This window comes from Miniopterus schreibersii (assembly GCF_964146895.1).
Source record: "Miniopterus schreibersii genome assembly, chromosome: 14".
NCBI classification, from domain to species: Eukaryota; Metazoa; Chordata; class Mammalia; order Chiroptera; family Miniopteridae; genus Miniopterus; species Miniopterus schreibersii.
This window is the reverse complement of record NC_138114.1, coordinates 55,715,123-55,730,118: the sequence shown is the minus strand read 5'-3', so window position 1 is coordinate 55,730,118 and position 14,996 is coordinate 55,715,123. Positions and strand designations below refer to the sequence as shown.

Below are 14,996 nucleotides of genomic sequence, written 5' to 3'. Positions count from 1 at the left end.
GCTTTGCTTTATGAGATATTTATGAAAATTTCTCTGTAAACTCAACTTAAAAAAAAAAAAGTTTATTGATTTCAGAGAGGGAGGGAGAGGGAGAGAGACAGAAACATCAGTGATGAGAGTTGCTGATCGGCTGCCTCCTGCAGGCCCCCGACTGGGGATCGAGCCCACAACCCGGGCCTGTGCCCTGACCGGGAATCGAACTGTGACCTCTTGGTTCATGGGTCGACGCGAAACTGCTGAGCCACACTGGCTGGGCTATAAACTCAACTTTTTAAGAGAAATTATATTCAAGATTGTAATTTAAATCTCTTATTTCAAATCCCCTTGGGTAAAATAATGTCTATTCCCTAATTCATCTTGTGAAAATCCAGACTTTGCTAAAGAAGGAGACTTTTATTCATCCCTGAGAAAGGGACCCATCGTGCTTTAAGCAACCAGGTGCTCTGGAATGCCAGTTACTGAAAAGCAAATGCTGCGGTTCACAGCCAGCGGTTCACCTCCGTCCTCTGCATACTCACGACGGGCAAAGTGCCCTGGAGACTTCAGGAGATGAGAACACGGGTCTTCCACGTACTGACCAGCGGGCGCCACTGTGACAGAAGCAGCGTTATTTCCCCACTGAGCACCACCAAACACACGTTCAAAAAGTAGACACAGGAGCAAAAACACAACATGCACCAAACTTGTTGCTTTACATGTATTTACTGGTTTTCTTTTGGAACAAAAGAAGACACATCTGAACAACTTCTAATTTAGACACTTCCCGGTGACACCCATGTACTTCCCTGTCCTTGAAATCAGCGACAGACAGACACGTTGTCGGTAACTGGTCATCATCTTATTTTCACCTTTATTCATATGGAAATGATAGAAAGCCTATAAAACCAAACCATACGCTGTTCAGAATCTGAAAAGGTTCATTTACATGACAGAGTCCACCATGGCAGCCACACAACCGGTGTTTTGCAAAATGGAGAAAAAGTAGGGTCAGCGGTTTGAAAGGAAACACACACAGTGACAACCTCTTGTCCGTTTTAATCACGAATAAGGTAACAGCCTCTACACTTTAGAATAGAAAAATTACACTTTTTAAAAATAAGAGAGTAATTTCCATGGAACTAAAGTAACTTAAACAAAGGTGGCTGTATGGGGGCCTCCACCACCCTGGCATACGGGGACCTCCACCACCCTGGCATACGGGGACCTCCACCACCCTGGCATACGGGGGCCTCCACCACCCTGGCATACGGGGGCCTCCACCACCCTGGCATACGGGGACCTCTACCACCCTGGCATACAGGGGCCTCCACCACCCTGGCATACGGGGACCTCCACCACCCTGACATATGGGGACCTCCACCACCCTGGCATACGGGGACCTCCACCACCCTGACATATGGGGACCTCCACCACCCTGGCATACGGGGACCTCCACCACCCTGGCATACGGGGACCTCTACCACCCTGGCAGTATGGGGACCTCTACCACCCTTTTGCCTCTAGACAGGAAGGCAGGTGTGTTACGTGAAATCAGAAAGGGCCACAGAATATGGGTGCAGGGCTGCCCGCTTTAAAGAGGTTTGCCAACGGCCTTAGAAAGGTCCCGTGTCTGTCTCAGAGCACAGCCACTAACATGAAAGCAGATGTCTCAGCCGGACCACGTGCCGAAGGACAAAGCCGGTCACTCCCCTTGACTGTCCTGTCCTTTCTCGCCCACTACCAACACTCAGCTAGGACTCAAGGACCAATTACTTGTCTTTTCAAGAAACTGCTCATTAGGATCAACACACTATCTATTCTCAAAAAAGACCCCACACACGAATATAGCAACAGGGAAGGCTCTCCATGCCCGACTCTTCCAGGGGCTCAATCGAGCCACCAAAATGCCACCAGCAGGGACCGACCCACGTGGTGGTCCCCAGACAGGGCCGACCGCCATCCCCCTGAAGGAGCCCTGCTTGGAATTCAGCGGAGGAACGGCACGTGGTCAGATTCAAGCCTTCCCCCCCGTCTGATACTCGAGGTGGGATTTTGTGAGCTTCACCATCCTACACGCTCCCCACTTGGATGGAAGCAGCTGACAACGGAGCCCGGGCTCTGAACGCCACGGGCACTGGGTGCGACCTGACCTCACTTCAGTCCCAGGGACTTCTCACAGCACGTCAGGGACCTGTCTTAAATTCCCTCCAACCTCAGAGAACAGCAGCATGCAGAGCACAATTCTATTTGTTGTAAAACTGTGTGTGTGTGACATCCTCTCTTTCTCTGTACGGCAGGATTTCAGATTATTTTTACTTTCCTACTTATATTTTTCTTAATGTTTTAATTGCTCACACTATCACTTTTGTAATCATAAAAAATTAAGCTGTTGTCACTTCAGAGGGAAAAGAAGACGTTTCCTAGATTCTGAAGGCAGTTCCAAGCAAGAGTCCATCCAGTGCTCCTGGGAACTATTTGAAGGCGGGGGGGGGGGATCCCAGAAGGTGAAGTCCATGCCATCGGAGAGACCGGCTTTGCTCGCTGCTCGGTCTCTAGTCAGCCAACAGCTACACAGGGCAGGAGGTACACACACACTCTGAATGAACACATGGTTTGGATGTTGAATTTCTGGAATTTGACGTTTAAAATCATTGTTTTATGAGCCCCCCTTTTACCGGCTGAAATTATTGTAAAATGTTCTATCTAAATTCAGTGCATTTAGAAGAAAAGTATAAAATCAGCAGTGAGAGTCAAACTACTAAGCTTATAATATAGTTTTCAAAGGTCCATCAATAGAAAACAGACGAATGGGCAGAGTGGGGACTGAAAGGGTTCAGGGCCGAGCAGCCGGCGACAGAAGCCGGGGTCAGCGGAGAGAGCACAGGAGACACCAACCCCATCCCCACCGCCTGCCCCAACTCCCCTGCAGCTCCGACCTGGTGCGCCGGCCTCTCCTTCCTCCAGCTGTAAGAGCAGCTGGATGTGAACCAGCCCTTAATCAATAACCAAAGACAAGCGACCTCAGCTCTGAGATGGGAAACCGAGGGCATGTTACTCCTGAGGCTGCTCAGGTGAGGGCGGGAGCTACGTTTTCTTCAGAAACTCCATTTCTCAGGTTTTTAGAAATAGAGCAAATTACATATCATACAACCAGGGTAAACAAACACTTCACTGTCCAAGCTGGGACATTCTGAGAGTCAGGGGAGCACTGGTGGTAATTTCTAGAACATCGGCCAACAGCAGCCGTGAGCAGGGCCGTCTGAGTAAAGACCAGGTCGAGGTGATGCCTTCCTTCCCTGGAGTCCTCTATTAGACGCCAGCCTGATGCCAGCAGTGACTTCACCTGAAACGCAGCAGCTTGTTTTAAATGGACCTGAGGCCACACTCTGCTTTGATTTCTAACAGAGCAAAAAACATGACTGTAATTTAAATTACTCAAGGCTCACGTCTGATTTTACTTCCTAAAACACTGACAATGAGAGAAGCTGACCATGTCTTGTTCACAAAACAAGCTTCTGAATGATAAACCCCAATTAGGAGGCAAGGTCACAACGTACCTTTAAAATCTTCACACTAACCATGAGATTCTCACAAACGCATTGCCACAGAACAGTTAGGAAAGTAGGTAATAGTCAAAACGAGGAGGATCTGCAGGTGGAGCCGGGATCTCGGGCAGTGACAGGTCTGGGCGGCGCGGGCTGAGCGAGGGGCGAGCGCAGAGCCGGCCGAGCGCGGCCTCAGCTCCGGAAGAGCAGCATCCGCTGGGCGCACGCCTGCCCCACCAGGCGGGCATATTGCAGCACAGCGGCCTCCTCGGCCGGGCTCCGCTGCTGCTTCTTAAAGACCCCGTAGGGCAGCACCGTCTTCTTGTACAGCACCTGCAGCCGGTCGGGGTCCGTGCAGCGGCCTTCGTCGGCTGCAACAACAAAGCACCGGTTAGAGCAGCCACGGAGCAGACGGCTTTTCATCCCTCACTGACAAGCACCGGAAACACTGACAGGTAAGCGTGAGGCACCGAGCCCGAGCAGCATCGACAGGAAGGCCAACCCGAGCGGGTCAGCAAGTACACAGCCCGGCTGAGAGGTAACCACTCCTGAAACACCGGGGGAGGGCAGGAGCTGTGCACCATCAGAAAGCTGACACCTCTGTTATTTTCTCGTAACAGTACAGTCTGTAACCTGCCGTCTTTCTGAGTCAGACTGACAGGCGTCTTGTCCCCCGCAGAGGTTTCGTCCCCACGAGCCTTTGCTGACTCGGCCTCTTGCTGACCTGAGCGGCCGGGTCGGGGAAACAGCACGGGGGCAGATTCCCAGAGGGCAAGGTGGGGATGGCGGGTGGCTGCCACCTCGGTTCTCCTTTGTTCCCACGTAAAGGATTTCTGGTTTTAGCAAGCACGCCGGGTGCCCAGAAGAGCCCGTTCCCAGGCTCCTCCACAGCTGGGAACACGGACGCTGTGGCAGGAGATCGAGCCTCTGTCCTGGAGCTTGAGGTTAAGAGCTTCCCCCCCCCGCCCCAGTTCAACAGAAACACATCAAGAGGGAACCTGGTACGTGAGGGTTTTGTGGAACCCAATGGCCATGCCAGCCCTGGACTGCCCGTGTCTAGAACTTTACATGAAACTGAAATAAACCATCTGTATAAGTCAACTTACTTTAGGTTTCCATTCCTGGCAGTCGCTCCTGATTCCAACTAATACAGAGAATCACGTTACAACATCCACTAAAACGCAGTGTCCCATCCCTGACTCGGCCAGGCTGCTTATGAGAACACCGGGCCGCAGCGGTGGCTCCTCGACTACACACCGGAGTCCTTAAAACACAAGCAGGCCTGGCTCCCACCCCGAGATCGTGACTATAAAACTGATCTGGAAACAGTAGGGAAGTTCCTCAAAAAATTAAGAATGGAGCTGCCACTGGACCCAGTGATCCCACTTCTAGGAATGTGTCCTAAGGAGCCTGAAACACTCATCAGAAAGAACTTACGCACCCGTGTGCACAGCAGCGCAGTTTACAGCGGCTGAGATCTGGGGGAGCCCACGTGCCCATCAGCAGATGAGGGGATGAGAAAGCTGGGGGACTGCCCTGGCCGGTTTGACTCTGCGATTAGAGCGTCAGCCTGCAGATCGAGGGGCCCGGGTTTGATTCCGGCCAAGGGCACGTACCTGGGTTGCAGGCTCGATCCCCGGCCCCAGTCAGGGTGAGTGTGGGAGGCAGCCAGTCGGAGTGTCTCTCACATCGATGCCCCCCCGCCCCAACTCCCTGAAAAGCAACGGAAAAAATATCCTCGGGTGAGGGTTAAAAAAAAGTAGATATAGGTGATTGTGCGCATGTGTGCATGTGCGTGTGTGCATGTGCGTGCGTGTTTGTACACACACTTGCATTTCCTCGATCTGCCTGCTACAAGGGCTTAGAGCAGCAACCTCAGGAGCAACGAGCGGCCTAACTGCCCCGGCCTTGTTTCCCAAACGTCCCTACAAAGAAAAACCCGAGATGCGTCTACCTGCACAGCGGGGTCAGGAAAGGACAGAGTGAGCCTGGAGTGCTTTGTGCCAGGAGGTACGCAAATGCTCAAAGCAGAACGGGACCTGTCACAGGAACACAGAAGCCACCTTGGAAAGGTCCCGCTGGCCAACCCTGAGAAGAGGAGCATTCGGGACGAGTGACAGGTCACAATGCACTGACTCAAGCAGATTCCACGAGCCCTCGCTGACATGAACCACCAGGACGGCTGTGCCCAAATCAAACTATAAAGGAACATTCAGAAAGATAATGCACCCCCACATTCACCGCAGCATTACTCACGGTGGCCAAGACACGGAGGAAACCAAAGTGTCCTTCGCTAGAGGCCTGGACAGAGCAGCTGTGGGATGGACTCGGGGAGCACTCTCAGCCGCAGGAAAGATGAAACACTGCCGTTTGCAACCACACGGACGGACCCCGGGGCGATCACGCCGAGCGACATGAGTCAGAAAAAGCCAAGAACCCTGAGATCTCACTCACGTGGGACACAGAACAGAGAGAGACAATGAACAGGTACGAAAAACAGGACTCACAGCACAGAGAGGGGAGGGTGAGGGGCAGCGAAGGGCACAGGGGGCCGGACACGGTGACGGGGGACCTGACCTTGGGTGGTGGGCAAGCCGTGCAACACGCAGGTCACGCCTCACGGAAATCCACACTCGAAACCTATGACCTGAGGGACCAACGTCCCCCCAATACATTTAATAAATAAGTAAAATTCTAGGATTCTAAAGATTACAAAGAACATTTAACGAAGGTAAGTGATACTCCACAGAGTAGCGGACTGTGTTCTTTAAGACGATAAGTAAGGAAGCCTTAGGACCGTCCCAGACAGAGACCAGAGACAGGACAGCACGTGCAGCACAGAACCACCTGAGCTCAGACAGGAACGAAGGGAAAGGAGAGCAGGCGTGTGCGCCCGTGTGCGCCCGTGTGCGCCTGTGCACGCGCGACGAAGGACGTTGCTGGGAGGCCTGCGGCCCCTGCTGGGCTCTGCGCACTGGTGGTGCTAACGCATCGAGCTACTCTCCTCGATTTGCTGGCTACACTCGTCGAGAGGAAAGTGCCCTGGTTTTCGGGCAACACAATACTTAAGAAAGCGGCGCCGTGTACCTGCAACGTACTGGCAAATGGTTCAGAAAAAAATAGAGTAAAAGCGAGAAAACGGCAACCGTGGTGACGTTACCGCGGGGAAAGCACGGGAAGGCGTCTGCAGGACTCTTACCACGTTTCTGTAACTTGAAATTACTTCAAAACAAAGAAGGGACGTGCGCTGCACTACGTCCTGACTCCCACCGCGCCCCGCGTCCGGGTCTGGGCCGCAGCCCACCCTCCACACCTCCTTCACTGCTAAGTGCCGCTCTCACCCCCCCACCGCTCCCACCGAGCCCGCTCCGGCTGCTGCTTTTCTTCTGACACGTCGGAGCCTCACCAGGGTCCCGTAGTAGAAGCGCGGCTGCCGGGACCGACAGCAGGCCTCAGGGAAGCAACGCTGTATGTCACATGTCAATACGTGACAGCTGACAGTTTTTTACTATCAAACACACAGAATCAGTTCATCTTAGGATCTACGATGTCAGCTGGTTGGACAAACTAGGTTTATTTGGTTGGTAGCTTTAAACCCCCAGATGTGACAGCTCACAGAGCTGCTGCCATGAGTAACCGGTCATCCCGCTGGCAGCCGCAGTGGGAACTGCACTTCCAGGAAGAGCCACAGTTCTCACCTCCCAAGGGAGCTCGGCATGGGGGTGCCTGACGCCCTCCCAGGGAATCAACTGAGAGAGATCCAAAAGTGCCTTCGGCCGTAAAACCGGAGAACTTCCCAGGGGATGAACTCGAATGCAGAACCAAGGCTCCCGCCTCAGGGCAACAGAACCTCTGTTCCTTGCCAGAGGTCTCAACGCAGGACTGACTCCCCCATTCCTGGCCTCCGCCCGACCTGCGTATCACCCCTGGGTTAAAATGACTCCCTGATCCGTCCCCTCCCCTGTACTTCCTCTCCACGGCTTCCACGGGAGCGGAAGGCCTGGCACCCGCCCACGGCCTCAGGTCCTCTCCTCCTCCACAGACTCCATTTAACGCCACTTCCTCACGTGCCACTCGCCCCACATCCACTGCAACGTGCACCTCGGCTCAGTCACCTCCATGCCGCTCAGCAAGGTCAAGGGTCTCCTTGTTCTAACACATCGAACACATTTACATCCCCATGCCCTGAGCACAGCGCGCTCAGAGGCACACGGCCGCTGCCACGGCCCACCGCCCCGGGCTTTCCTGTGCGTCTCCCTCGCCAGCGTGTCACCTCTTGCTCTACGCGAGGGGACGGGTGGCCGGCTGCGGTTCAATACAGACCCTGCTGGTTAACGACGTCCAGCATCCTTTCAGGTGCCTGTGCGCCACCCGCATGCCCTCTTCAAAGAAGCATCTGCTCAGATCGTCTACCCTTTAAAATTGCATTGTTGGTTATTTCTGCTATTGCGTTGTAGGAGTTCTTTATATATTCTGGATATTAATCCCTTATCAGATATTTTCTCCCATTCAGTGGGTTGTCTATCCTGGCTTTATTAAGGAACAGCGGACAAAAATTAAAAGTGCATATATTTAAAGTGTACAATATGATTATTTTGATACATGTCTACACTGTGAAATGATTACAATCAAGCTAATCAACACATTCATAAAAAATGATGCTTTTTAATGCAAAACTTTTATAAGATGATGATTCTGGTTTTTCACGTGCCTAGGTGGACGCCCTCCCCACCTCTGAGTAAACCGCTGGGGGTGGGAACCAGGTCTACACTTCTTGGTACTCAGAGCCCGACACCACATTCCCCACAAGGCGGGCGCGGTGCCGGGTCGGCATCCAGTGGGTCTGTGGTTCACGGTGCTGACCTCAATCCCAGACTCTTCGGAGACGAGCGTCAGAGGACATATCCCAGAGTAAATGCCCAGCTATTATCAACTTTCTCGTTAATTAGTTTCATATGCTTATTGCTCAATGTCTGAGTTCTCGATTCAAATCATTCTTGGGTTATTTTCCTTCGTTTCTGAATGTGGTATGTTGAAATTAATCAGGTCAAAAGAACTTTAAATTGTGCTGTTGAGGCGTTTTTAGAACAAGGATGGTACTGAAATCTTCACAGACTCCATTCATTAACCACAGTGACGTGTAAGGAAACGACGCTGATGTAAAGAGCCCATCAGACACCTTCGGCTTACCTGGCGCGAAGGCTCGGCCCGTGCCTCACGTCGGGGACTAGTCTGTCTGCCTCCCCAGGGAGGTCAGGAGCCCCAGAGACAGATACTGTGGAGGGTGCCCACGCTCCAGATCTCTCAGCAACTGGCAGAGCTTAACTGATGACTCGTACGAAGGGAGGAATCTGGGCCCAACTTCGACAGTGAATCACAGCCAATGTCAACGGCCTGAGCTGGGTTTACAGGGACTTTTAGAGCCACGAGCTACAAACTGTCTTGCTGCTGCTCAAAGGCCCTGTGGTACGAGTCCCCCGTTCAACAGACGTATCACCCGAGTGCTTGATTCTATCATCTTTGGAAACCACTTCCACCAAGCAAGCGCCCCGTCCGAGGTGACGCGCGGAGGTGCTGGACAGAATGGGCTCTGCGGTCTTGTCCGGGGTTCCTCTGGCTCAGAGGAAGAACGTTTTCTTTAACCTCTTGCTGCTCCTCAGGCTCGAGGTGCTTGCTTTCATCTTATGAGACCCTCCCCCCTTCCCGTGCTCGAGTCCAGGGCGATGCTCCACGAACCTCCTGGGTCTCTGCTGAGCCTTCCTTTGTTCTCACTGGCTTACGTTGGAATCCACTGGTCACCTGCTGGCTCAGGTCGCCTAATGACACACGCTCTTGGTTTTCGTTTTCATTTCATTACACTGCACTGAAAATGTCCACTCTGAAGCAAAATGTTTTAACAATGAGAAGGTGCAGGGAGCACTATAATGAGAGTATTACGACCCCTTTTCATCATTAGATAAGCAAGCTGACCAGCAACCAGTCAGTCAGGGCACAGTTTACCGCTGACCACTGGACCTCAGACAGCAGCAGTGGGAGAGACTCTGTGCCGTTCCCGGCCGGGCCTGGGACCCTCTGGTGTCCCCATTAGCCAACACAGTCTGACAGAGACAGGGATCCTGTCTCATGCTGCTCAGCAAACAATCAATTCACAAGTCCATAAAGGTTAAGTTTCTAAAATCCAGTTTTTTAAAGTAAATCTTTAAGGAGTCTTCCTATAGCCCAAGTGCTTCTTCCTAGTCTTGAACCTGTTCAAGAACTTTCCAGGGAACCACAGGAGCCGACTCAGAGGCCTCAGAGGGGGCCGCTCAGTCCTTTCAATCCAAACACGCTTCTATTGCATTTCAAAGTCTCAACTACCCCTTTACCGTATTTTGAAAAACAAAATAATTAAGTATTGTGACTAAAAACAAATAAAGCAGAGCTGCAAAGCACCGTCTTTTAATCTACACATTCCTCTCCCCTTGAAAATCGCAATGTTTAAAAAACACTTTCAAAAGTGTACAGCTAGGAAAGAAATGGCTGCAGTTCTTAATTTAAAGCCAGGACTATGCTGCCAAAGCAAACTGGCACCACGGCAGATTCAAGAAGTGCAAATAAACGAAACGGTCCCTTCTGCTTTTCCTTGCATTCTTGAATGCAGCGCGAGCATTTAAGAAAACATGTTCAAAAGCCCTAGGTTTTCTGGCTTTTTAAATTGATTTTAGAGAAAGAGGAAGGGAGGGGAGGGAGGAAGAGGGGGAGAGAGATTTTTACTACAAGGGAACCTACTTAGACTTAAATGTGACATAAGAACTCAGTTCCTGACACGTCTGACTTTAGACCCTGACTCCTGCTCCAAACTTCTCTGCTACTGACTGGTCAAATAAAGCATCTTCGCAACTTGACACTGAGAGAGCTAAAAAGAAATTGAGAGAAAAACACAAATTGCACTTAAATGTTCCCTAGCACACTCAAATAATGTTTGTTTAGCGTAAAATGCTTTTTAGAAAGCACATCTGACTGCACAATGTAAAATCAACGGGCCCGGTATTTCAGTCCCGAGTCTGTCCGAGGAGACAAGCCTACAGGGTCGCATCTTGCTCGAGAGACGCACCGGGAGAGCGCAGACACTTGGTAGACAATGAGAGTTACATTACAAACAAACAAAAGCAAAGAGTGACTTACAGGTTTCATTTGAGTATCTACTTAGGGATATAATCTTTGGAATACTTGACCAATAAAATCACAGCATCAGACCCCTGTAAAATATAAAAATACTGAAATCCTGACCAAGATTGACAGCAGACCCTTTATAGAGAGCGGGACAGTCCAAGTTTATCTAACGTAGCAGAGGAGACAGGAGAGAGGAACAACCTGCCACCTCACCAACTTACAAGTGACATTTCTACCCGACGCCCACATATGTGTGGACATGTAAGAATAACACGTAAGATGACCTCTTAGTTGTTAGTATCACTAGAATTGAGAAACAGAGCAGAGGCCTGTTAGCAACAGACAAGGTGCAATGACCGTTAAATAGAGATGGGTTTAAACTGAGCAAGTCCTCACCTAACATCACGGATAGATTCTTGGACACTGTGCCTCTAAGAGAAACGACCTGTAATGAAGCCGGTTTCTGCACAGGCCAATCTGAGTGATCGTATGAATGTGACAGGACAGAATTCCATCACGTCCAAAGGTCTTAGAGTTCGGTGGGCATCAATGACATATCTCAAAACCTAAATGTAATTCAAATGCCAGTCAAGGCACCACCTTTTGGGCTTAAGGGATGCAGCCTTCCTGAGCGGAGCCAGTCACCAGGTCCTGGGTGAGCCCACCTCTTGGAGATGCAGACGGCACTGCAAACAGGCTCCCGCGTCTTTCCACCTGGACAGGCTGTGTCACGAAGGGGAGTGTGCTGGTCACGGTGTCAGGGAACCTGAGCACACCTGCCACGCTGCAAAACTGGGCCCATTAGGGAGCAGATTCCTCTCATGGTTTCGCCTGCCACCCCAGCACTGCTAGGTCCCCAGTCCATGAGCAGGGCGCAAATCTCCACTGTGCAGGTCCCAGCAACGCTGTGGTCTCCAGGGTGCTGGTCTTGTGTTTCTAGACACCGACGTTCCCTGATGCTGGTGTAAGTGGGTGTATTTTCATTCACTCTCCAACTGTTTGCTGCTAGTGTGTAAACATACAACTGACTTTTGTGTATCAACCCTTCCCCCTGTGTCCTTGCTAAATTCACATATTAGTTGCAGGAGTTGTGCAGTTGACTTCTGGAAATTTTCTATGTAAACAATTTCTACTGTCAACAGTAAATACATAATTAAATAATTGACTTAGATTTGTAATTTCACCATCAGTAACAATTAAGGTTCATTACATCTATAAATTTATTAGATTTTTAAGTGTCCTCTGTTAGACAGTTGAATTAAGAGGAAAACTGAGTACATTACATTTATGTTAAAAGTTTAAAAAGTGTTCAAAGAAATTTTAATTCACACTTGGTAATTAAAAACAAATGTTATTCAAAAGCCCCTTAAAATGACTGCAAGGCTTTGAAAATAAGATTTGTAATCTGAATTTAAATGTTTAAAGAAGAAACAGATGTTACTTCAATAGACTGTTACTTTAATGAATTGAATAACAATTTTTGCAAACAAAAATCATGCTCATGGGCACCAAAAACTTAGCATTTGACAGTTAATCCCTGCACACCCACAGATTTGAAACCCTAATATAAACCTTTGAAGTGGAGATAAACCAGTCTTTGCATGCTGGGGGTGTGAACTTTAGTGGGCTGGGACACCCATTTAGGGGGTCAAGACGGCCCTTTTCTTTCCAAGTGACAGCAAAGGACACGGAACATGTCCCGTCACAAGAGAACAAACAGCACCTCGGGGACCTGCTCTTCACCGCAGGAGTGCTCCCTGCCCCCCCCATGCAAATCTGGTTTAGGATCCTTCCAGGCAGACTCACTGTGCGCTCTATGCCCCACCACGCAATGTGCACGCTTTACCGAGATCCCCACGTAGCTGTGTCCCCGCCAAGTCCCCTGAGGGCGGGATGAGGAATGGGCACCCCCACCTTAAAGCAGAGGTCCTGACGTAATAAATACTTGAGTGAACGACTGTGATTCTTGGCTGCCTCCTCTGACTACACCAACTAGCAGGAGTTCTTTGAGGGTCCACCACTTTTTTGTGTCTGATGTCCTCAGTCCACCTGCCCCAAGGCAAAGGACCGGTCAGCTGACATCAGGGACATGCCGCCTCACCCTGTTTTTCTACAACAGACGCTTCACCCCCTGGCTTCACCTCCGACCTGAGGCGACCCCGGAGCACGTTCTGTGAAGGGAGAGGGACAGGCCCCTCTTGGGTCCTGTCAGAAGCAGCGGCGGCTGTGCCGGGAGGAGCCTGCTCTGCATCTGTGCAAATTCTAGTGCAGAGGCATTTACCCAACGGGACCCTGCTCAGCCCGTGCAAATGGAAGCCAGGGGACATGGGGCTCTCTCTCTAGCTGGCTACTGACAGCAAAAAATATGTGTGTTAAGTATTCAGCAATCAAAGTATTCATTTTGCAATATTAAGTGGGTAGGTCAACCTCAAATCTAAATTTGAAAAAAATGTCACCCTCACTGCAGCACAATTTCAGGAGCCCCAGGAAGCTCTGGTAAATTTACTGTCTCCTTCCCCAGTGGTTAAGGGGACATTCTCGCTGAGGTACACTCGGGGCCACAAACAGCACGCAGGACGCGCATGGACGTGGGCCGGAGCTCCTCTGAACCGAGCTACTTCACACACAGGCACCGGCAGGCACAGTTCCTTTTCTGTGGGCATACGCGACGGAGACCACAGAAGTACGGAGAAATGCCAGGGAACACGCCAGAGACAGAGAGACAGAGAGACAGGACGGAGCAGAGAGGAGAGACAAATGAAACAAGACAAAACACACGGAGCCCAGGAGCTTCACAGGCTCGAGCTGGGAGAAAGCCGGCTCCATGGGCCTGGGCTCCCGGCAGCCGGGAGGGCCGGGACCCCTAACTGGGTGACGCTCAGAGCACTGAGCCCCGAGGGCGCCGTCACTTCTGAGTGAATTTAAATTCAAGCCCTTACTAACAGTTTATGGCTGAGTTACATTAGAGACAAATTAGAAAATGTCTTGCAAACATTTCAGAGTATGTTCAGAAAAGAGTAAAACCTAGGCCAGTCTGTGGTAAAACGTGTACTGAAGACTGTTCCGCTCAGCTCCTTTGTAGTAAACACTAAAAATAAGGACTCATAAAATTACAGAGCAATATCTGAGTCAAAATTACTTTAGGTCTCTGATTAAAAACAAGTATTAGTTGTCATTTTTGCAATAAATACTATCTGAGGGGCCAATGAGGAAACATTCAGTTATGTTCTAAGGATAATCGACGCTGCTTGGGAACCGGCATGTGCTCAGTAATGTTTTGATTTTTTGTTAACCTGAAACCAAATAAGCACAATATCCGTCCAACATTAAGAGTCAAATAAAATCAGTTGTCACGGCTCTAAACCAACTCCAAACGCCTGGTATAGGCTTTCAGTGACACCCGCACAACGCCGACGCCAGCCACTCCCACGCGGAAGCTGGGGCACTTGTTTGCCGAATGACTGAATTAATACTCAAGCAGTCACCTCACTAAAAGCAAGAAGCAACACAGCAAAAGCTAGAAGCACGATTCCTGTTTTCATTAAAAATCAACACACAGGTACCTGCACAGACTAAGAATGACCAGAGCAGAGCATGAAAACACCAACGGCGACCACAGCTGCGCGACGAGGCCATGGCACCTTAAATCTTCTTAGGGGTGGTTTTATAAATGTGGACAAATTTACCACTAGTGTTCCCAGTAAATGCTTTTTAAAAATAATTTTTAAAAGGACGTAAGGTGTAACTCTGATGCAGAAATTTAAAAATCTATCTGCCTTGGACACAGCGCATCATCCTGACTCGCCAAGGCTGTGGGTCTGATCCAACGAAAGCACAAATGGGTGAGCAACAGGTCGCTGTCTCTCTCTCCCGCCTTCCTCTCTCTCTAAAATCAACAAATAAAAAAATTTAAAAAATTTTAAATCCATCCATATCCAACTACCAATTTAAGAGCAATCTCAAAGACTTTTACATAAAAACCATTTGAGAAACTGTTGAAATCCTTCCTTTAGAGTAGGCAGAGGTCCTGAACTGGAAAACAAAAGACCTGCCCTGGCCGGTGCTGCTCAGCGGTTAGAGCATCGGCCTGTGGCCTGAAGGGTCCTGGGTTCAATTCCAGACAAGAGCAAGTGCCTCAGTTGCAGGCTCCATCCCTGGCCCTGGTCTGGGCTCGTGCCGGAGGCACCCAATCGCCGTGTCTCTCTCACACCCATGTCTCTCTCTCCCCCTTCCACTCTCTGAAAAGCAATGGAAACAATATCCTCAGGTGAGGATTTAAAAAAAGGAAAGAAAGAGAAAAGACCTATTTTTGAACACGAG

General features: G+C 50.2%; 1 protein-coding gene across 11 annotated transcripts in view; it reads right to left on the bottom strand.

Annotated features, from left to right (window-relative positions):
• Positions 1-823: 823 nt before the first annotated feature.
• The window catches only part of ATE1 (arginyltransferase 1), a 56,816-nt gene continuing 42,643 nt past the window's right edge, over positions 824-14,996 (bottom strand). For 10 of the 11 annotated variants that reach the window (XM_081158320.1, XM_081158321.1, XM_081158324.1 and 7 more), the window contains one exon: positions 824-3,895. In XM_081158320.1, coding sequence (XP_081014446.1) covers positions 3,717-3,895 — 179 coding nt within the window. In that variant the 3' untranslated portion in view covers positions 824-3,716. The remainder of the gene's footprint in view (positions 3,896-14,996) is intronic. The other variant, XR_014000261.1, reaches the window with a different exon arrangement.